Source organism: Acipenser ruthenus, chromosome 46 (assembly GCF_902713425.1).
Source record: "Acipenser ruthenus chromosome 46, fAciRut3.2 maternal haplotype, whole genome shotgun sequence".
Lineage (NCBI taxonomy): Eukaryota > Metazoa > Chordata > Actinopteri > Acipenseriformes > Acipenseridae > Acipenser > Acipenser ruthenus.
In genome coordinates this window covers 1,345,698-1,368,711 of record NC_081234.1, presented here as the reverse complement: position 1 = coordinate 1,368,711, position 23,014 = coordinate 1,345,698, and the positions used below count along the sequence as shown (strand labels likewise).

Below are 23,014 nucleotides of genomic sequence, written 5' to 3'. Positions count from 1 at the left end.
CTGCTGGATTTAAGGATTGGAGATATAGAATAAATTCAATGATAACAGTTCCTGTTCTCAATTCGCTTCGGTGTTCGAGTTCAGTAAATCGCTGTTTTTATGCAGCTCCTCGTTTCAGAGATGCACTCATTTCTCTCTGTTTGTTTTGTTGTTCACAAGAAACATTTAACGGTTTGCACCAACTATCATTAGAATCATTTTTATTTATTTTTTGGAGAAAAAGTAACAGGCAATAACGCTGTCAGAAGTATGATCCTGTTGAAAACATGGCGTGAAACGATGGTTGTGGATTCAGAACTGCCAGGCAGATAAATCCGCTAACAGTATAGTGGTACACCCTGCAACACAGTGAGCAGGTAAAATAAGAACAGCAAAGTACTGATACAGCATCACTTAAACTCACTGAAACCAGCGCAGTCGTCTCCAGCTAAGAGAACACCCCTCTGGAAGCAAGCGAAGTGTTCTTTAAGATGGAGTTGACCACCAGACACAATATAAATCACATGCATCAGCATATGAAATTAGAGAAAAGCAATTGGCAAGTGTATGTTAATAAACTATAATAATAATAAAGTAACAGAGAAACTGATGTTACTGTCAAACTAAATTAACACAGCAACCTTGCACATGTTAAAAAATGCAGCAGCAGCTCTAGATCAATTATGAATACATGTACAGGAGCAATATTCAAGACATGCAGAAAATGATTTAACGGAACGGTGAAGCAACTCACCCGAACAGAAAACATCAAACTGCTCGGCGACTTGTGTCTGATTGAGGTTTTTTTCAGGAGCTCAAACAATGTCTTAACTTTTTGTAGCATGAGAAACGGTGGTGCTTTTCGCTGTTTTGTTTACGTGACATTTTGTAGGGACGACCTATACTCGTGGAAATCAGAATACAGAACGAGGCAATGATGTGACGTCGGTTCTGGAAAGATTGAATAAACCAATCAGTGTGCCTCAAGACACTCTCGTGATGACACATTGCTATTTGAATTTAAGTTTGATGATGAGTTATCAGGTTACGAAACAGTACTGTATCAGCTGTGACCGAATCGCTATCGGTGCCAAGGTGGTGTTCCTTTAAGTGAAGTTCCTGTTTGTTAACCTGGAGCATTTACAATGGGAACAATCAAGGGTGTTCTTTTAGGCGAAGTGTTCTCTTAGGAGGTGTTTCTATACACAGAGACTACTGTATAATACATTTCCGTGAAAAATATGTACTTGGACAAACCCCCACCTTTATTTTGCCTTTGCTTAACATCCAACTGCTGCATTTCACTGTCCTAAACCAAGCAACAATATTACAACGTTATCAAATTTGCAAAGCCTGTGTGCCTTAAAGTGTCAGGAACATGTATTTCCTTATAAGGGAGGGGGTGGAGGTTAACGGCTGTGTTGCAGTTCTCCCACAACAAGAGTATAAAAACTAGGAAGTTTTCTTTTTAGATTTTATTATCTCTGATAATGCACAGTGCTTTGTAAGACCCAGGCAGGAAAAAGGCACTCTGGTTTTGTTAGTTTTATAAACCAGGGTTTTTGTATAAAATAATAATGATGATGATCAGAAGGCAGCAAGCTGGATTTGTGTCTCGCTCACACCACTGTGTTGCGGATGAGTCCAATCTCATCGATCTCACACTCCACGACATCCCCTTTCTGTAAATATAAAGAAAAAGGTAACAGAAATACATAGAGTAAGTTTTGTTTCATTTTAGTGTGGTACAGATTGCGATCAGAACAACTAATATGAGCAGGGTCTGGTGCAGTGGGATAAGGAAGTGGGTGAACGGTCCATCGTGGTGCTCCAGGCTGGGCAGTGCCATGGGCAGCACTAAAGGTGTGCAGAGACGTTACCTGCATGTGGTTGTGATGGTCGTGCAGAATTGTGGGTTAAAGGTTAATCAGAAGAGATTCTGCCCATCCTTAATTGCACCCGAGTTACATATTAAACTGGAACGTGCCTCGGCTTTAACCTTTGGTATAGCCAGGATTTGCTTATTGCAGGAGTGTAAATGCTTCATTCCTTCAACGAGAAGCAGATAAACTCTGTTTGCTCTCGACTACTCTGCTGGCCTGGTCTGACCGGATCAGAGTGGGGTTCAGGAAAGAGCGTCTTGTTTGAATCCCCGGTTGAACCCCCCTCACCTTGAGGAAAACCGGTGGCTTCCTGAAAACCCCGACGCCAGGCGGGGTCCCCGTGAGGAAGACGTCTCCGGGGTACAGCGTGACAAACCTGAACAGAGAGAGACACAGAAAATACAAAGAGAAGATCAGTCGGGAATCCCTTTACAACCAAGTGGTCTTTACCCATGGTACTGTCACAGCTTAACCTGCTTCTGCAAAGTAATGATTTACAAACACCTCAGTGCTGTGAGAAGGTTACTCATTGAAGTCCTGTGCTGTGTGGGGGGCGCTTATAAATCACAGACCGGCGCATTTGCTTATAAAAAAAGGGGTGACTCTATTGTCATTGTAAACGATGTGTAAGATTAGCTAGTATAAGCCTATGCACCAGTTTACGCAATTATATAGTACTTAAGTTTTATGAGTTGAAAAATGTCAATTAGTTTACAATTTTTTTATTTATTGTTTTACAGGAAAACTGCTTTATCAGTTATTTTAGTAAAAAAGCTATAAAATATAATTATTTATTAATGGAGTCATCCATATAAAAGATGATTCTATTGGAATTAGAAACACACAAAAAAAGGTCCTAGATCCATAATAAGACGTCTTATGCGTCCATGAGTTACATGAAAAGGTCACCTTGATCAACCTCGTTTACACCATGTACAAATTCAAGAGCTTAAACAACAGCAAAGCAGGTTCTGCTGTGCAGTATACCCCTCCAGGAGCTAGAGGGAGCTGTGGTGTTACGAGGTTACTCACTGCGAGACCCAGGAAACCAGCGCCTCTGTTTTGAAGACCATCTGATTAGTACTGCTGTCCTGAACCACACGCCCGTTGACACGGCAACGGATCCCCAGGTTGTGCGGGTCTGAGAAGAGAGAGAGAGAGATAGCAGATGTTGCGCACTCCTCACTCGTAACTAGGTCACGCTTTTAATTCTGTGCTCAAGGACGTGATTTAATTGCGGTCGTGGGTTAATGGCATGCAGGATCTGGAAAACTCTGTTCCCTATTTCCGAACGTTTCTCTCGTGTTGCTGGATGAAGAGGTAACGGTTGTCAGATCTCACTCACCGGACAGGGCTCCTGTAGTGACGATCGCCGGCCCTAGGGGGCAGAATGTGTCGAACGTCTTTCCCAGCAGCCACTGCTTCCCGTTACGCTTCATCTGCCAATCCCGTGCGCTCACGTCGTGCGCCACGGTGAAACCAGCGACGTGGCCCAGAGCCTCCTCCTCCTGCAGGCAGGAAGGGGTTAAACCACAGAACCCACCAGCGGACCGCGGAGTTATCAACAGCTTCACAATCGACTGGGAGCAGATACTGCACAGTACAGACAGCGGCCCTGATACGATAGCACACTGAGAGACTGGGTTTATTTAGTGTGTTCTGTTCTCTCACCTTGATGTGCTTTCCTGTTTTCCCAATGACAAAAGCCAGCTCCACCTCCCAGTCCAGCTCCTGCAAACAGAGGAACTCCAGCAGTCGAGAAATACGACAAGAAACTTCCATATTAAAAAAACCACAAAAACACAAAAAAACAGGTCATGTTTCAAGAGCACATTTCTACACAACTACAGAAAAGAGCTGTGGGCGGGCAACAGAGTATAATTTTCCATGAGTGTCGTATTATTAACCTTTTCATGCCTGAAATATTGAAAATAGCTGGAAAACAAGTCGTTCTGGACAAATAATAAATATATTTTTTCAGTTAAAAAGCCAAAAAAATATTCAATTGCTTTATAAGGGGAAAAATGGCATCCTCATATGAGAGCATCATGCATTTGCTTGCTAGTCTACCACATGTCTCTGTGTATAATATATATATAATGACTAGAAGAGGTTTTTTTTTATCTGTCCCATATGAGGTAGCCATGCATGAAAGGTTAATAAATATTTATGTTAGTTTTTTTTTTTCCAGAAACATGTAGTCCTGGCTGACACCAATCAGTGACCTTGGTCTGGGCGGGGTGTATGATGTCATCGCAGGGGCCGGCGATGGCGCTGGGGAACTTGCTGAAGATGATGGGCTCGGAGGGGATGGCCACGCCCTGCTCCAGACAGTGATCCACGTAGTTCATCCCCACACAGATCACCTTGTCCGGGCCAGTGATGGGAGACAGCAGGGAGGCCTCCGAGAGAGGGACGAGGTGCTGCCCGCTGGACAGGGCTCTGAGACAGAAACACAGAGTACAGCTGAGTGTACTGGGCAGGAAATCACACTGTCCCTGTGAGGGTGGCTGTGTCTGTGTGAGGGTAGCTGTGTCTGTGTGAGGGTGTCTGTGTCTGTGTGAGGGTAGCTGTGTCTGTGTCTGTGTGAGGGTAGCTGTGTCTGTGTGAGGGCCGCTGTGTCTGTGTCTGTGTGAGGGTAGCTGTGTCTGTGTGAGGGTAGCTGTGTCTGTGTGAGGGCCGCTGTGTCTGTGTGAGGGCCGCTGTGTCTGTGTCTGTGTGAGGGTGGCTGTGTCTGTGTCTGTGTGAGGGCCGCTGTGTCTGTGTGAGGGTAGCTGTGTCTGTGTCTGTGAGGGCCACTGTGTCTGCGAGGGCCGCTGTGTCTGTGTGAGGGTGGCTGTGTGTGTGAGGGTGGCTGTGTCTGTGTCTGTGTGAGGGTAGCTGTGTCTGTGTCTGTGTGAGGGTAGCTGTGTCTGTGTGAGGGCCGCTGTGTCTGTGTGAGGGTGGCTGTGTCTGTGTCTGTGTGAGGGTAGCTGTGTCGGTGTCTGTGTCTGTGTGAGGGTAGCTGTGTCTGTGTGAGGGCCTCTGTGGCTGTAGCTGTGTCTGTGTGAGGGCCGCTGTGTCTGTGTGAGGGTGGCTGTGTCTGTGTCTGTGTGAGGGTAGCTGTGTCGGTGTCTGTGTCTGTGTGAGGGTAGCTGTGTCTGTGTGAGGGCCGCTGTGTCTGTGGCTGTGTGAGGGTGTATCTGTATTTGTGTGTGTAGTGTCTCGTGTGTGTCTTGCATAACAGTTTGATCCATTCCTGGTTTTGCCAAGAGGGTAATAAGACACACCGAAGCTTATTACCTGTACACTGTAGCTAATCTATATATATATATATATATATATTAAAATCTGGAATGGGTGAAACTGCAGTGCAATAGGAGTCCTATTCCCACCCCTGCAGTGTCCCACGGCTGTACCTCTGTGCTGTGTCCAGGCCACTCTCCCCTCTCTCCAGGAAGCCCCTCATGCTGTGAGGCAGGGAGGGGTCGAAGGAGTTCAGATCCACCAGCTCCCCCCCCTCCCGCTGCTGCACTCCAACCCGCACCTCTGGGGACCCGCCTCCCCGCCGGAACTGCACCAATCGCATCCCTCTGGACAAGCACCGCCTCCCGCCGCTCCGCAGCAACCAATCAGAGAGTCTGCTTGCACCTTGCAGGGATCTGATAGGCAGGCTCATCAGCTGTTTCAAAAGCAGAGGCATGCAGTAACTGGGTACAGCTGATTAGGAGAATAATATTTGCAAAGCTTTGCACAGGCCCCCTGCTCTTTGTTCGGTTGAGTCCAGTTACCCTCAGAGGAAAGGAGCGAGGGGAGGGACGAGGGTGTGGGTTCAACCGGGGGACTGCTGTGATCCACCCCGCCCCCCCACTGAATGACAGCCCTCGTCCTTTCCTCCGTTGGGAACTCACCTCCTTCCTCTTTTGTTCCACCTGAACCCTAAATAAATGAACAGGACCAACCTACCTCCTTCCAGGTCTTAAACAGTTAATTATTGAATTAATGAAACCTATAAACCCTGCAGAACTCTGCCCCCGGGGTCGGTGCAGCCCTGAACTGGGGCAACAGAACCTCCAGTAAATGTTAAATATAGTGCAGTCAGGGTAACACGTTGCAATGATACCAACGCAGGGTCAATCTAGGACAAATTAACAAAATCCAATGGTCGCTGTGTCGTCATCATACACAGAACTGTGATTATCAAAAGGTGTTGCTGTTGCATTATATCTGACCTTGAAGACTTAGTTCGATTCGATCAAATTAATTTACCTTTATATAGTTTTGGAAAAAAAAAATTTTTTTAAAGTCTGTTGATAAATGAAATACACCTTTGATGTTGACGAAACACTCCGAAACTTCTGTTGGTTTCTTAAGACATGCAATAAATCAATTGAAACGTGAATTAATGAAGGGTTTTTGAATACGGGCTCCGGTTTGATCTTTAACACTCCGGTTTTATTACCTTTCCTGTGCTTATTCGCGATCTGTCATATCTCGTAGATAAGAGCAATCTAATAGCATTGAGCAATGATTGCACAAACATATGCGTTGGTTCAAAACAACGCACTTTAGTTATCGATACACCTAGCTTAATGACCTCCAGTGCATTAGCCGCGTGTTAATTCAGCTCACCGCGGGGTTTCAATATACAGCTAATTAAATGAAAATAACATGAATTAAATCAGACATATGAAACATGTACCTTGATTCGTACTCCGACCCCGCTGGCTTAGTGTTATCTCTCTTAAAGTCAGTGTGCTTCCGGGGACGTCTTTTCGTGCAGCTTTACAAAAATAAAACCCATCCTAACAGCTATTTAACCACGCTGGAGCGTTTATATGCACATTATACGCAACTGTCTTCGGCAGACCTTTGAAAGCATGCTTGTCATTCAAAATATTTTGTTTATTAAAGATAAAAAAAACACGAAGAAATAAGTTAACTACTGTCTTTGTTTAAAAACTACAGCTCCCAGCGAGCTTTGCGTGCATGTCTTGTGACCGTGAGGAAACGGACCACTCGGCGTTCGAGTGGGAAGTGCGGACAGCCAATCACCTTACTGTACTTGGAAAAGAGGCGGTGACTGTAAACCACTTACGTCAGCAGGTTGAGCCCCGGCTCGCATTGTCGGTTTACTTCGATTTGTAGAATCACGGGAGTGAACATGGGGTCGGTAAGGTGAGGAATAAATAACATTATTATTATTATTATTATTATTATTATTATTAAACAACCTGTAGTTTCTTAGCTATGCTGAACAAAACTCACAGAGACGTCATCTTTGTCAGAGTCTAGAATCTGAAACTTGAAGCTACAAGTCATACACTTTCATTTACAGTAATTAAACGATAATTAACTGTTCGAGTATTGTTTTGTTATGCATAGCCTTGGTTTGCGCGGAGTCAGGTGACTTCTGCATAGCAACCGGTAGCTAGGGTTACCATATGGCTCCAGATTAACCGGACGCTTTGAGACAGACCCGAATTTCAAAATTCCCCCTAAACTGAAAGTAATTCACGTATAAATGAGCTCCGCCTTTGCTGAGATTAATCCTGCTGTGGTGGAATTGCTTGGGAGCAGCAAACAAGTCACACTGATCAGCTGCTTCTGATCAGATCTTAATGAACGAATAGCTAATTTATCGATAGAGCAACGAGATGATGATGCGATTGTATTTGCAGAATAATATGGGTGATTGAATTTTAACAAACACAAAAAAATAGCATGGCTGCAATTCATTCTTGGTATAATACAATTATTTGACGCGCATGCGGGTATTTAAGCACCATTATTAATTGTAGCTAAGGATGGTTCATTTACACCTTTCATTTATTTCAATTTAGGGGCAAGTTTGAAATCCCGTTCTGTCTCACAGCGTCCGGTTAATCTGGAGCCACATGGTAACCCTACCGGTAGCTGCTGAAGACAGCCCGTTTTCAAGCTGTGTGCGTACGACCGGTGGACATGGCTGATGGTGTTGAGAACCTAAGAGACCCACAAAATAATAGATACAAACTAAAATGAGGTGTTGTAGGGCTAAAGCAATGCCCATTCAACCTGCCTGGCGACTTCTGGGTCGTAATAATAATAATAATAATAATAGGACTTAAGCAAGCCCCAATAAATCAAATATCTTCATTTTATGAAATCTTACAATATTAGTTAGTCATACAGTTAACTAATCATATATATGGCTTAATTTTACTGGGACAACGTGGGCAAAGTCCACTGCCTTGCTCAAGGGTACAGCAGCACTGTTCCACAGGGGTTATTAGTGCTCATTGTTGTTCAGTTTTTAGTTTGTAATGCTGTTTTTTTGGGTGCCCTGTCTGTGGGTGTTTCTGACTGCATGAAAACCCCAGTGTGTCCAGCTTCAGCACCGCACCCCGAGGGGGTTGACCAGCGATAGACGAGGCTGAAGTTGGCTTCTTATTCGCCTGTTTCTTATTCGCCTGTTTTTTATTCAGACTTTGATCTGCTCCAAACTGAATGACTGGCTTTGTGTGTAATGGGTTAAATCACGGCGGGCTGCTAATTTCTCTGTGGATATTTATAGAGGGGCAGCTCCTAAACAATATTCATTTCTTTTTTTCTCAGCCCAACACTGATTTCAGGGTCATAACAGCTGACACACATGGCACAGATAGCGAGTTGGCATGTTATCCGATTAATGAAAATTGAATAAGTAACTGGGGTATTTAAGGGGTTAAATCACTTTGGGCCACTTATTTCAAAGTTGATTATAAATAAGATTTGCATTTTTTTTCTTACTCCTGAGTGAGTCTGAATACTAAGTTTCATTCATGGTGTTGAACTTGTACTGTAAAATAATTTATAGCACAAAACAGACCTCAGAACCACTCGCGGATGCTCTATATATATTTTTGTAGTGATTGGAAATAGTGTTTACATGTAGTCTGTGAATTTGTTTTACGCCCCACATTTTGCATCCAAATCTCCCATACGACCCCAAACCGTCTGGGACTTAAAATGCTGGCGGCGATTGCATTTACAGAGCGCCTTCTACAGTAGGCACGTCCTTCAAGTGCAGACAGGGAGAGTGCTATTATTGCATTACAGTGTGCTAATCAGTAACAGTGATCTCTTGGGACGGTGATCTTTAGGGTTTGCATGTCGGATTCCCCAGCAGGATGAAGACGCAGTGCAGTCGCTATATATTGAGGGCGCTGTGCAGACCTGAGGTCAATTTATAATTATAATGTCTTGTATAGTGGCCCAGACTCCACAAGGTGCCGGAAGGTGTCTCAAGGGATGTTAGTGTATTAAGTCATTCTTATTTCATGCAAATCGTGCAGGCTCGTGATGTCAAATGCAGTGTTCAAGCTCATCCCAAGCATGCTCGGGAGACTGTGGTGGCCGTGGAAGATGAAGTCTGCCACGGTCCTGGCACGGTGGAGGGTGTGTTATTGAAAGCAGCCGTCGCTGTCAGGGTTCAGCGGTGCTGGCTGGTTTTAATCTGCAGTGATGCTGAAGTAAAGTCTTCCACAGTAACGAGGGACCCAGGGTGTACCAGGAGAACACGCCTCATAAATCCCTTGCATTGCATACGGAGTTCTCTGACTCTCTGCATCAGCTAGGAATTAAAAAACAAACAATAGTACCAGTAAAGACCAGAATAAGGAAGTGAGAAGTCTGGTCTCGCACATGACTCTTGCTCATCAGTATTTATTCACGTCTTGTGCAGCTGCTGAGTAAAGCACTTTGCATTGGTGCACAGTCCAAGCCTTATCCACGTGCTCCACAAATCAACTTGTCAGCAAGAATCACCTTTTTTTCACTGCAATTCTACAGTAAGTTATGTTATAAATATGTAAATGTCATTTGTCTCCCCCCCCCCCCCCCCCCCCCCCTTTTTTTTTTCTTCAGGTTTCCAGTTGATTTTGCCACTGACCTCAAAGATAAGAAGTGAGTTTGATTAATTTTCACTGAGCTTTTCAAAGCAGCCTTTAGCGCAGTATATATATATATATATATATATATATATATGTATCCCTATCATACACCAGACCCTTCAGAGGTGAAAGTGTACTGTGTCAGGAATGGTAACCCATAGCTAGAGCTACACAAACAGATTATCGGGCTGATTTACCATTCAGAGTAAAACGAGTGAAGAAACAGCTGCCTGGGTTTGTGTGGATCGCTGTTCTCCACAGTCTAAGAAAAGCAGCGATCATCACAAAACCAAGCAGCTGATTTCTGCGGCGAGCTCAGTCCGAATAATGGGTTTGTGCAGCTCCACCCTTAACAAGTGCTCCAATAGAGTTTAAAACCAGAGGGCACAATATGAATGTGTTAGACTGCATACAGCACTATCGTGTATATGGCACAGATAATGAATACATATTAAATACACAACCTCACCCTGTATAGAGCTACTGCTGTGTCAGTGCGATGCCCAGCGTCTACCATTCACACATTTCACATAACGCAGGGATGGAAATAAGACTCCCACTCCAGTTTGATCCGTTCCTGGTTTTACTAGGACTTTAATCGGACACACCTGAGCTTGTTGCCTACACAACATGGCTAATCCAGCTCCTAGTATAACCTGGAGTGGGTGAAACTGCTCTGTAACAGGAGTCTTGCTTCCATCCCTGTAAGGGTTAGATGAATTTTAAAAGTTTGAATCTGTTAACACCCCTGATGCTGAGACTGATGTATGGTAGAAGTATTGCTCTCCCACTAATTAACATTTTCAACAACATTATTTAATATTTGGTGCCTTTATTGACGTGAGACTCTTGCTGCAGGTTTGATGGGATAGTCTTGGTGACAGACTGCATAGAGAAGCTCCCTGCTGCACTCCAGTGCCTGGTGGCCCCCCTCAAGGAATACAAACAGGTGGGCTCTCCTCTCCTCTGTACCTCATGTACTCTACAGTGCCATACAGTCACAATGCAATGGTCCTGAAGCAGGGATCGAAACTCCCACTCACCCTTCACACAGTCCTGGGCTTCACAACTCCCCTTTGTTAGGTGTCATGACCATGAAAGTGCATCTGAAAGATCTGCAAAAACAGATTTCTTTAAACTAGTGTAGTACCAGATATCCTCTTTTAAATTCTAGCTTTGCCAAAACGTGACTCCTCTTCACTGTGCTGTGTTCAGAGTGGTGACTCTTCTTCGCTGTGCTGTGTTCAGAGTGGTGACTCTTCTTCGCTGTGCTGTGTTCAGAGTGGTGACTCCTCTTCGCTGTGCTGTGTTCAGAGTGGTGACTCCTCTTCACTGTGCTGTGTTCAGAGTGGTGACTCCTCTTCACTGTGTTCAGAGTGGTGACTCCTCTTCACTGTGCTGTGTTCAGAGTGGTGACTCCTCTTCACTGTGTTCAGAGTGGTGACTCCTCTTCACTGTGTTCAGAGTGGTGACTCCTCTTCACTGTGTTCAGAGTGGTGACTCCTCTTCACTGTGCTGTGTTCAGAGTGGTGACTCCTCTTCACTGTGTTCAGAGTGGTGACTCCTCTTCACTGTGCTGTGTTCAGAGTGGTGACTCCTCTTCACTGTGCTGTGTTCAGAGTGGTGACTCCTCTTCACTGTGTTCAGAGTGGTGACTCCTCCACTGTGTTCAGAGTGGTGACTCCTCTTCACTGTGCTGTGTTCAGAGTGGTGACTCCTCTTCACTGTGTTCAGAGTGGTGACTCCTCTTCGCTGTGCTGTGTTCAGAGTGGTGACTCCTCTTCACTGTGCTGTGTTCAGAGTGGTGACTCCTCTTCACTGTGTTCAGAGTGGTGACTCCTCTTCACTGTGCTGTGTTCAGAGTGGTGACTCCTCTTCACTGTGTTCAGAGTGGTGACTCCTCTTCACTGTGCTGTGTTCAGAGTGGTGACTCCTCTTCACTGTGTTCAGAGTGGTGACTCCTCTTCGCTGTGCTGTGTTCAGAGTGGTGACTCCTCTTCACTGTGTTCAGAGTGGTGACTCCTCTTCACTGTGTTCAGAGTGGTGACTCCTCTTCACTGTGTTCAGAGTGGTGACTCCTCTTCACTGTGTTCAGAGTGGTGACTCCTCTTCACTGTGTTCAGAGTGGTGACTCCTCTTCACTGTGTTCAGAGTGGTGACTCCTCTTCACTGTGTTCAGAGTGGTGACTCCTCTTCACTGTGTTCAGAGTGGTGACTCCTCTTCACTGTGTTCAGAGTGGTGACTCCTCTTCACTGTGTTCAGAGTGGTGACTCCTCTTCACTGTGCTGTGTTCAGAGTGGTGACTCCTCTTCACTGTGCTGTGTTCAGAGTGGTGACTCCTCTTCGCTGTGTTCAGAGTGGTGACTCCTCTTCACTGTGCTGTGTTCAGAGTGGTGACTCCTCTTCACTGTGCTGTGTTCAGAGTGGTGACTCCTCTTCACTGTGCTGTGTTCAGAGTGGTGACTCCTCTTCACTGTGCTGTGTTCAGAGTGGTGACTCCTCTTCACTGTGTTCAGAGTGGTGACTCCTCTTCACTGTGTTCAGAGTGGTGACTCCTCTTCGCTGTGCTGTGTTCAGAGTGGTGACTCCTCTTCGCTGTGTTCAGAGTGGTGACTCCTCTTCGCTGTGTTCAGAGTGGTGACTCCTCTTCGCTGTGTTCAGAGTGGTGACTCCTCTTCACTGTGCTGTGTTCAGAGTGGTGACTCCTCTTCGCTGTGTTCAGAGTGGTGACTCCTCTTCGCTGTGCTGTGTTCAGAGTGGTGACTCCTCTTCACTGTGCTGTGTTCAGAGTGGTGACTCCTCTTCACTGTGTTCAGAGTGGTGACTCCTCTTCACTGTGTTCAGAGTGGTGACTCCTCTTCACTGTGTTCAGAGTGGTGACTCCTCTTCACTGTGTTCAGAGCGGTGACTCCTCTTCGCTGTGTTCAGAGTGGTGACTCCTCTTCGCTGTGTTCAGAGTGGTGACTCCTCTTCGCTGTGTTCAGAGTGGTGACTCCTCTTCGCTGTGTTCAGAGTGGTGACTCCTCTTCGCTGTGTTCAGAGTGGTGACTCCTCTTCGCTGTGTTCAGAGTGGTGACTCCTCTTCGCTGTGTTCAGAGTGGTGACTCCTCTTTGCTGTGCTGTGTTCAGAGTGGTGACTCCTCTTCACTGTGTTCAGAGTGGTGACTCCTCTTCACTGTGTTCAGAGTGGTGACTCCACTTCACTGTGTTCAGAGTGGTGACTCCTCTTCGCTGTGTTCAGAGTGGTGACTCCTCTTCGCTGTGTTCAGAGTGGTGACTCCTCTTCACTGTGTTCAGAGTGGTGACTCCTCTTCACTGTGCTGTGTTCAGAGTGGTGACTCCTCTTCGCTGTGTTCAGAGTGGTGACTCCTCTTCACTGTGCTGTGTTCAGAGTGGTGACTCCTCTTCACTGTGCTGTGTTCAGAGTGGTGACTCCTCTTCGCTGTGCTGTGTTCAGAGTGGTGACTCCTCTTCGCTGTGCTGTGTTCAGAGTGGTGACTCCTCTTCACTGTGCTGTGTTCAGAGTGGTGACTCCTCTTCGCTGTGTTCAGAGTGGTGACTCCTCTTCGCTGTGCTGTGTTCAGAGTGGTGACTCCTCTTCGCTGTGCTGTGTTCAGAGTGGTGACTCCTCTTCGCTGTGCTGTGTTCAGAGTGGTGACTCCTCTTCGCTGTGTTCAGAGTGGTGACTCCTCTTCGCTGTGTTCAGAGTGGTGACTCCTCTTCGCTGTGTTCAGAGTGGTGACTCCTCTTCGCTGTGCTGTGTTCAGAGTGGTGACTCCTCTTCACTGTGCTGTGTTCAGAGTGGTGACTCCTCTTCGCTGTGTTCAGAGTGGTGACTCCTCTTCACTGTGCTGTGTTCAGAGTGGTGACTCCTCTTCGCTGTGTTCAGAGTGGTGACTCCTCTTCACTGTGCTGTGTTCAGAGTGGTGACTCCTCTTCGCTGTGCTGTGTTCAGAGTGGTGACTCCTCTTCACTGTGTTCAGAGTGGTGACTCCTCTTCACTGTGTTCAGAGTGGTGACTCCTCTTCGCTGTGCTGTGTTCAGAGTGGTGACTCCTCTTCACTGTGCTGTGTTCAGAGTGGTGACTCCTCTTCACTGTGTTCAGAGTGGTGACTCCTCTTCGCTGTGTTCAGAGTGGTGACTCCTCTTCACTGTGTTCAGAGTGGTGACTCCTCTTCGCTGTGTTCAGAGTGGTGACTCCTCTTCGCTGTGTTCAGAGTGGTGACTCCTCTTCGCTGTGTTCAGAGTGGTGACTCCTCTTTGCTGTGCTGTGTTCAGAGTGGTGACTCCTCTTCACTGTGTTCAGAGTGGTGACTCCTCTTCACTGTGTTCACAGTGGTGACTCCTCTTCGCTGTGCTGTGTTCAGAGTGGTGACTCCTCTTCACTGTGTTCAGAGTGGTGACTCCTCTTCACTGTGCTGTGTTCAGAGTGGTGACTCCTCTTCGCTGTGCTGTGTTCAGAGTGGTGACTCCTCTTCACTGTGTTCAGAGTGGTGACTCCTCTTCACTGTGCTGTGTTCAGAGTGGTGACTCCTCTTCACTGTGTTCAGAGTGGTGACTCCTCTTCACTGTGTTCACAGTGGTGACTCCTCTTCGCTGTGCTGTGTTCAGAGTGGTGACTCCTCTTCACTGTGTTCAGAGTGGTGACTCCTCTTCGCTGTGCTGTGTTCAGAGTGGTGACTCCTCTTCACTGTGTTCAGAGTGGTGACTCCTCTTCACTGTGTTCAGAGTGGTGACTCCTCTTCGCTGTGTTCAGAGTGGTGACTCCTCTTCACTGTGTTCAGAGTGGTGACTCCTCTTCGCTGTGTTCAGAGTGGTGACTCCTCTTCACTGTGCTGTGTTCAGAGCGGTGACTCCTCTTCACTGTGTTCAGAGTGGTGACTCCTCTTCACTGTGCTGTGTTCAGAGTGGTGACTCCTCTTCGCTGTGTTCAGAGTGGTGACTCCTCTTCACTGTGCTGTGTTCAGAGTGGTGACTCCTCTTCGCTGTGTTCAGAGTGGTGACTCCTCTTCACTGTGCTGTGTTCAGAGTGGTGACTCCTCTTCGCTGTGCTGTGTTCAGAGTGGTGACTCCTCTTCACTGTGTTCAGAGTGGTGACTCCTCTTCACTGTGTTCAGAGTGGTGACTCCTCTTCACTGTGTTCAGAGTGGTGACTCCTCTTCACTGTGTTCAGAGTGGTGACTCCTCTTCACTGTGTTCAGAGTGGTGACTCCTCTTCGCTGTGCTGTGTTCAGAGTGGTGACTCCTCTTCACTGTGCTGTGTTCAGAGTGGTGACTCCTCTTCACTGTGTTCAGAGTGGTGACTCCTCTTCGCTGTGTTCAGAGTGGTGACTCCTCTTCGCTGTGTTCAGAGTGGTGACTCCTCTTCGCTGTGTTCAGAGTGGTGACTCCTCTTCGCTGTGTTCAGAGTGGTGACTCCTCTTCGCTGTGTTCAGAGTGGTGACTCCTCTTCACTGTGTTCACAGTGGTGACTCCTCTTCGCTGTGCTGTGTTCAGAGTGGTGACTCCTCTTCACTGTGTTCAGAGTGGTGACTCCTCTTCACTGTGCTGTGTTCAGAGTGGTGACTCCTCTTCGCTGTGCTGTGTTCAGAGTGGTGACTCCTCTTCACTGTGTTCAGAGTGGTGACTCCTCTTCACTGTGTTCAGAGTGGTGACTCCTCTTCGCTGTGTTCAGAGTGGTGACTCCTCTTCACTGTGTTCAGAGTGGTGACTCCTCTTCGCTGTGTTCAGAGTGGTGACTCCTCTTCACTGTGCTGTGTTCAGAGCGGTGACTCCTCTTCACTGTGTTCAGAGTGGTGACTCCTCTTCGCTGTGTTCAGAGTGGTGACTCCTCTTCACTGTGTTCAGAGTGGTGACTCCTCTTCACTGTGTTCAGAGTGGTGACTCCTCTTCACTGTGTTCAGAGTGGTGACTCCTCTTCACTGTGTTCAGAGTGGTGACTCCTCTTCACTGTGTTCAGAGTGGTGACTCCTCTTCACTGTGTTCAGAGTGGTGACTCCTCTTCACTGTGTTCAGAGTGGTGACTCCTCTTCGCTGTGCTGTGTTCAGAGTGGTGACTCCTCTTCACTGTGTTCAGAGTGGTGACTCCTCTTCACTGTGTTCAGAGTGGTGACTCCTCTTCGCTGTGCTGTGTTCAGAGTGGTGACTCCTCTTCACTGTGTTCAGAGTGGTGACTCCTCTTCACTGTGCTGTGTTCAGAGTGGTGACTCCTCTTCGCTGTGCTGTGTTCAGAGTGGTGACTCCTCTTCACTGTGTTCAGAGTGGTGACTCCTCTTCACTGTGTTCAGAGTGGTGACTCCTCTTCACTGTGTTCAGAGTGGTGACTCCTCTTCACTGTGTTCAGAGTGGTGACTCCTCTTCACTGTGTTCAGAGTGGTGACTCCTCTTCGCTGTGCTGTGTTCAGAGTGGTGACTCCTCTTCGCTGTGCTGTGTTCAGAGTGGTGACTCCTCTTCGCTGTGCTGTGTTCAGAGTGGTGACTCCTCTTCACTGTGTTCAGAGTGGTGACTCCTCTTCACTGTGCTGTGTTCAGAGTGGTGACTCCTCTTCGCTGTGCTGTGTTCAGAGTGGTGACTCCTCTTCGCTGTGCTGTGTTCAGAGTGGTGACTCCTCTTCGCTGTGCTGTGTTCAGAGTGCTGACTCCTCTTCGCTGTGCTGTGTTCAGAGTGCTGACTCCTCTTCACTGTGTTCAGAGTGGTGACTCCTCTTTGCTGTGCTGTGTTCAGAGTGGTGACTCCTCTTTGCTGTGCTGTGTTCAGAGTGGTGACTCCTCTTCACTGTGTTCAGAGTGGTGACTCCTCTTCACTGTGTTCAGAGTGGTGACTCCTCTTCGCTGTGTTCAGAGTGGTGACTCCTCTTCACTGTGCTGTGTTCAGAGTGGTGACTCCTCTTCACTGTGTTCAGAGTGGTGACTCCTCTTCGCTGTGTTCAGAGTGGTGACTCCTCTTCACTGTGCTGTGTTCAGAGTGGTGACTCCTCTTCACTGTGTTCAGAGTGGTGACTCCTCTTCACTGTGTTCAGAGTGGTGACTCCTCTTCACTGTGTTCAGAGTGGTGACTCCTCTTCGCTGTGTTCAGAGTGGTGACTCCTCTTCGCTGTGTTCAGAGTGGTGACTCCTCTTCACTGTGTTCAGAGTGGTGACTCCTCTTCACTGTGTTCAGAGTGGTGACTCCTCTTCGCTGTGTTCAGAGTGGTGACTCCTCTTCGCTGTGCTGTGTTCAGAGTGGTGACTCCTCTTTGCTGTGCTGTGTTCAGAGTGGTGACTCCTCTTTGCTGTGCTGTGTTCAGAGTGGTGACTCCTCTTTGCTGTGCTGTGTTCAGAGTGGTGACTCCTCTTTGCTGTGCTGTGTTCAGAGTGGTGACTCCTCTTTGCTGTGCTGTGTTCAGAGTGGTGACTCCTCTTTGCTGTGCTGTGTTCAGAGTGGTGACTCCTCTTCGCTGTGCTGTGTTCAGAGTGCTGACTCCTCTTCACTGTGTTCAGAGTGGTGACTCCTCTTTGCTGTGCTGTGTTCAGAGTGGTGACTCCTCTTTGCTGTGCTGTGTTCAGAGTGGTGACTCCTCTTCACTGTGTTCAGAGTGGTGACTCCTCTTCACTGTGTTCAGTGTGGTGACTCCTCTTCACTGTGTTCAGAGTGGTGACTCCTCTTCACTGTGTTCAGAGTGGTGACTCCTCTTCACTGTGTTCAGAGTGGTGACTCCTCTTCACTGTGTTCAGAGTGGTGACTCCTCTTCACTGTGTTCAGAGTGGTGACTCCTCTTCACTGTGTTCAGAGTGGTGACTCCTCTTCACTGTGTTCAGAGTGGTGATTCCTCTTCGCTGTGCTGTGTTCAGAGTGATGACCCCTCTTCGCTGTGCTGTGTTCAGAGTGGTGACTCCTCTTCGCTGTGCTGTGTTCAGAGTGATGACCCCTCTTTGCTGTGCTGTGTTCAGAGTGGTGACTCCTCTTCACTGTGCTGTGTTCAGAGTGGTGACTCCTCTTCGCTGTGCTGTGTTCAGAGTGGTGACTCCTCTTCACTGTGTTCAGAGTGGTGACTCCTCTTCACTGTGTTCAGAGTGGTGACTCCTCTTCACTGTGTTCAGAGTGGTGACTCCTCTTCACTGTGTTCAGAGTGGTGACTCCTCTTCACTGTGTTCAGAGTGGTGACTCCTCTTCACTGTGTTCAGAGTGGTGACTCCTCTTCACTGTGTTCAGAGTGGTGACTCCACTTCACTGTGTTCAGAGTGATGACCCCTCTTTGCTGTGCTGTGTTCAGAGTGGTGACTCCTCTTCGCTGTGCTGTGTTCAGAGTGGTGACTCCTCTTCACTGTGTTCAGAGTGGTGACTCCTCTTCACTGTGTTCAGAGTGGTGACTCCTCTTCACTGTGTTCAGAGTGGTGACTCCTCTTCACTGTGTTCAGAGTGGTGACTCCTCTTCACTGTGTTCAGAGTGGTGACTCCTCTTCACTGTGTTCAGAGTGGTGACTCCACTTCACTGTGTTCAGAGTGGTGACTCCTCTTCACTGTGTTCAGAGTGGTGACTCCTCTTCGCTGTGCTGTGTTCAGAGTGGTGACTCCTCTTCGCTGTGTTCAGAGTGGTGACTCCTCTTCGCTGTGCTGTGTTCAGAGCGGTGACTCCTCTTCGCTGTGCTGTGTTCAGAGTGGTGACTCCTCTTCGCTGTGCTGTGTTCAGAGTGGTGACTCCTCCTCGCTGTGCTGTGTTCAGAGTGGTGACTCCTCTTCACTGTGCTGTGTTCAGAGTGGTGACTCCTCTTCACTGTGCTGTGTTCAGAGTGGTGACTCCTCTTCGCTCTGCTGTGTTCAGAGTGGTGACTCCTCTTCGCTGTGCTGTGTTCACAGGTAGACGCTGCTGTGCACAGCGAGGTGGTCCTGCTGAAGGTCCCGGGCGTTCCAGGGGACAGATTGGTGAGTCTGCAGTCAGGAGTGCTAACTAAAGCAATGTGTTAGGTAATGCAGTTTCATATACAAGCCTGTGTACCTGTCTATGGATGTAAGCGCCCCCATGGCTGAAGACGAGTGTCAGGTTAAGATGTTTATAAATCTGATTTGCTGTACACCAGCAAGGTAAGTTGTAACATTGAAAAAATACCACATTAAGTTAATTGGATTTCTTATGGGTTCTGTCTTTTTGCTTTCTCCAACTCTACAAGCCTGCGCGCTGTATAAGCACACTTGTGTGATATGCGCGCCTGTTTGCACGATTTTACAGCAAGTTGAAAAAAGCAAAAGAAACCAAACTTGTCTGCCCCTCCAGAGTGTTTATTTGTATCACCGTGTGGAGCTGTGCAGAGTCTTTTACTAACCGCAGCCGCTGTACAGCACAATTGCTGAGATTCTGTATAAGTAAAGCATGGTGTCTGTGCAGGTGTTTGCGCCGACCGGACCCCTGGACCGCGATTACGATGACGTGAGGAGATTCACCGACGCGGCCGTCGCTGGGATGAAGAGGTGCGTGAACCGATTGTGTTTCCAGGGAACGGCTGAGCGGGGGCGGGCTCGATTCCTTCTTAAAATCCATTTCCGTTTCCCATTCCCTTGTAATCCATTTCAGTTCCTTTTACGGCACTGGCTTCATTAGCACCTGTTGAGAAGCTTTTTAGCCTCGCAGGGAGAATCTATAACCTGACAGATTCTAAATCTGAGGAGCTCATGATGATTCATTGTAAGCTGAAATGATCTGATATGTGTGTGTTGTAATTGTCTAGTCCCACGTGGTGTTGACAAGTTATATAGCTGTTTGTTCTATAAAGCGTGTGTCGTAAAAATGATTGGCGTTGGTTAAAAGGGGAATTGGAATTGATTGTAAGTTCTGTCTTTTATCTGAAGAATGCGGAAGTGTTTTCAGCACTTACTGTACAGAGAGACCAGCTCAGGCGTGTCTTATTAAACTCCTAATGAAACCAGGAATGGAGCAAACTGCTATGCAATGGGAGTCTTATTTCCATCCCTGGTTTTAGTTTTCCCCTCTCCTGATTGCAATATGAGTTTATATTCAGTTCAGAACAAACTATTAATTCCAGTTCCTACCCCGTTTTCTCTCTGATCACATAGCCTGCCTCCTGTGTGTCTCTCTCTCTCTCTCTCTCTCTCTCTCTCTCTCTCTCTCTCTCTCTCTCTCGACGTGATCGTAGAGTGTGCTTTGTCAGGGATTGACACTTGCCTTGTCTTTTGTTTCAGAGCTCTGAAAGCGGGGATGCAGAGCCCCCTGCTGGTGTGTCCCGCACACAGCACCTTCAAGGAGAGCACGCTGGTGTCTGTGCTGGGAGCTCTGCACGCTCTGTATGTGGTGAGTGCAGACAGAGAACAAGAGAGGAACATCCAGGGACTTCCAGAAAGTGACAGGGATGGAAATAAGACTCCAGTTGCATTAGCAGTTTCACTCACTCCAGGTTTTAATACAAGCTTGCTTAGCCCCAGTATGCAGGTAACAGGCTCAGGTATGTCGTATTACTCTCAGGAATGGATCAAACTGCTATGCAATGGGGGCATCTTATTTCCATCACTGCGTGTAATTGTCAGAAAATGACATTATGTAGTATAACTTGTACGCTGCCGTGGTTCAGCGTCCTGTGCACTTTGATTATGGTTTTCTGTTTGCTGCCAGGATGCTTCGAATGTTTTGTGGCTTGCTTTCGAACAGGTAATAATAGGTTAAAGGGCACATAAGGACCTTTTTATTTTATTGTGTTACATGTTCCTATGTGTTGCTACAACTGTTTACGTAAGGTGTGTGTATTGTGTTTAATTTTTTTTTTTTACATTTTGATCACTTTTGAATTGCATTCCCTGCCTCAAGATGGCTTCACATGTACCCGCATGGAACTACATTTCCCATCACCCTCCTGCTCACATGTAAGTGAGATGGATTTACCAGTGAGCAGGAGGATGATGGGAAATGTAGTTCTGAGAGGTCCGTGCGGGTACATGTGAAGCCATCTTGAGGCAGGGAATGCAATTCAAAAGTGATCAAAATGTAAAAAAAATAAATTAAATACTAACCCCTTACGTAAACAGTTGTAGCAACACATAGGAATAGGAACATGCAACCCTGTAAGTTCACTGTGTTGTAATTTTCAGGTATGATATTATGGTTTTATTTTTGACCAGAGATGTTGCACCATTACACCTAATCTTTCCCCTCTCTCCTCGCTCTAACCACCCCCCAGCCGCTGGAGGTGCGAGAGGCTTACCCAGAGAAGCCTCGCAAGGTGGATGCCCTGGGGTTCTGGGTTCCAGGGGAGGCGGAGGGCAAGAGGATCAAGCATCTAGCCTGCGCACTGGAGAGCGGCCGGTGAGGAGGGAACAGGAACGGGATCGGGTGGAAAATATACCCAGAACGCTGTTTTTATTTCAGTTTTGTTTAAGTGCCAGTTTATTCGGGTAATCAAATGATTATTGCTGCAATCCCGATAGCTGTCTGTTCTGCTGTCCCTGTGTGTTGAGAGCTGCTCTGCGATAGGAGTCTCAAATGAATCCTCAGAAATGAAGTTAAGCACCCCCCCACTCCCTTGCTGGTGCACAGCTGTAGTCTCGCTGACACTGATTTACGTTTTTGGGCTGAAAAAATATTACACTTTTTTTAATTCGTAAAATTGCCCTTTATATATAGTCAAATTATTTTATTTATTTATTTTAGGGCAGCTGGCTCTTTTGAGCTTTATAGATAGATAGACATAGATATAGGGCAGCAGTGTGGAGTAGTGGTTAGGGCTCTGGACTCTTGACCGGAGGGTCGTGGGTTCAATCCCAGGTGGGGGACACTGCTGCGAGCAAGGTACTTTACCTAGATTGCTCCTGTAAAAACCCAGCTGTATAAATGGGTAAGTGTATGTAAAAAATAATCTAATTGTATGTAAAAATAATGTGATATCTTGTAACAATTGTAAGTTGCCCTGGATAAAGACGTCTGCTAAGAAATATATTTATATATATATAATATATATATATATATATATAGTGGTGTGCGGTTGCCTTTAAGAAGTATTTATTGGCAGGTATGCAATAAATCCATTCAGTAATGTGTTGATTTCAAAACAAGAAAAGCTGTCCTTCGCCTTGTTACGGCAGGGAAAATGCCAGTGTCCCGGAGGAGAGAAATCATCTTCCAATCAGCTTTTAAAACTGTCGGTATTGAAGTTGAATTGGCATCGATTTGGTACTTGATTGTAAAGGTGAGGGAAGGACAGCTCTTGTTTTGAAATCGGCGATAAATTCTTAAGCAATTCGTGGTAGTGTCGGCGCGGCCCTAATATATGTGTGTGCCATCGCCCTCTCCGTGCCCCGCAGGGTGGTGTGTCGGGATATCGGGGGCTCGGACCCCGAGAGGATGGCAGCCCCCCTGGTAGTGAAGTACGTTGAGGAGCTCTTCAACAACACCCCCATCAAGGTGAGACCCCAAAACAGTAAGTAAAGGGAGCATCAATCACTCAATAGCTCTTTGAATTCGGTTGAATGGCTTGTACTGTATGAATCCCATGTGACAAAATAGGAGATTCACGTACAATATCGCCCCTTTATTAATCTATGTCCGTTTAACCCTTTCATGCATGAACATAAGAACATAAGAAAGTTTACAAACGAGGAGGCCATTCAGCCCATCTTGCTCGTTTGGTTGTTAGTAGCTTATTGATCCCAGAGTTTCATCAAGCAGCTTCTTGAAGGATCCCAGGGTGTCAGCTTCAACAACTGGGGAGTTGGTTCCAGACCCTCACAATTCTCTGTGTAAAAAAGTGCCTCCTATTTTCTGTTCTGAATGCCCCTTTATCTAATCTCCATTTGTGACCCCTGGTCCTTGTTTCTTTTTTCAAGTCAAAGAAGTCCCCCGGGTTGACATTGTCTATACCTTTTAGGATTTTGAATGTTTGAATCAGATCACCGCGTAGTCTTCTTTGTTCAAGACTGAATAGATTCAATTCTTTTAGCCTGTCTGCATACGACATGCCTTTTAAACCCGGGATAATTCTGGTCGCTCTTCTTTGCACTCTTTCTAGAGCAGCAATATCTTTTTTGTAACGAGGTGACCAGAACTGAACACAATATTCTAGGTGAGGTCTTACTAATGCATTGTAAAGTTTTAACATTACTTCCCTTGATTTAAATTCAACACTTCTCACAATATATCCAAGCATCTTGTTGGCCTTTTTTATAGCTTCCCCACATTCACATTGGCATGGCGAACCCTCTTTTAGTCTTTGCACTTTGACTTGTGGAAGATGCAAATTCATTATGATCTTGTATGAGGGTGCCATTTTTCCCCCATATA

At 46.7% G+C, this 23,014-nt stretch overlaps 2 protein-coding genes across 2 annotated transcripts in view; one reads left to right on the top strand and one right to left on the bottom strand.

Annotated features, from left to right (window-relative positions):
* Positions 1-1,439: 1,439 nt before the first annotated feature.
* On the bottom strand, positions 1,440-6,694 carry LOC117966441 (fumarylacetoacetate hydrolase domain-containing protein 2-like). Its single transcript, XM_034912460.2, has 8 exons — positions 6,544-6,694; positions 5,261-5,523; positions 4,088-4,304; positions 3,534-3,593; positions 3,208-3,370; positions 2,895-3,003; positions 2,151-2,238; positions 1,440-1,661 (listed from the first exon to the last, which is right to left on the bottom strand). The coding sequence occupies exons 2-8, from the start codon at positions 5,518-5,520 to the stop codon at positions 1,599-1,601; spliced, it is 960 nt and encodes a 319-aa protein (XP_034768351.1). The 5' UTR covers positions 5,521-5,523; positions 6,544-6,694; the 3' UTR covers positions 1,440-1,598.
* Positions 6,695-6,867: 173 nt separating this feature from the next.
* Positions 6,868-23,014, top strand: part of LOC117397928 (putative aminopeptidase W07G4.4) — a 28,410-nt gene continuing 12,263 nt past the window's right edge. Inside the window, exons 1-8 of the mRNA XM_059013534.1 lie at positions 6,868-7,019; positions 9,729-9,767; positions 10,613-10,703; positions 18,592-18,657; positions 19,118-19,200; positions 19,930-20,038; positions 20,919-21,043; positions 22,039-22,138. Coding sequence (XP_058869517.1) covers positions 7,006-7,019; positions 9,729-9,767; positions 10,613-10,703; positions 18,592-18,657; positions 19,118-19,200; positions 19,930-20,038; positions 20,919-21,043; positions 22,039-22,138 — 627 coding nt within the window. The 5' untranslated portion in view covers positions 6,868-7,005. The remainder of the gene's footprint in view (positions 7,020-9,728; positions 9,768-10,612; positions 10,704-18,591; positions 18,658-19,117; positions 19,201-19,929; positions 20,039-20,918; positions 21,044-22,038; positions 22,139-23,014) is intronic.

Bases quoted from the DNA above. Each gene is read 5' to 3' on its own strand.
- LOC117966441 (XM_034912460.2), bottom strand. From the start codon at position 5,520: ATGAGCCTGCCTATCAGATCCCTGCAAGGTGCAAGCAGACTCTCTGAT. The intron at 3,371-3,533 runs GTGAGAGAACAG...TCCTGCCTGCAG, and splicing joins AAACAGGAAAGCACATCAAG to GAGGAGGAGGCTCTGGGCCA. The intron at 1,662-2,150 runs GTGAGGGGGGTT...TTATATTTACAG, and splicing joins AGCCACCGGTTTTCCTCAAG to AAAGGGGATGTCGTGGAGTG.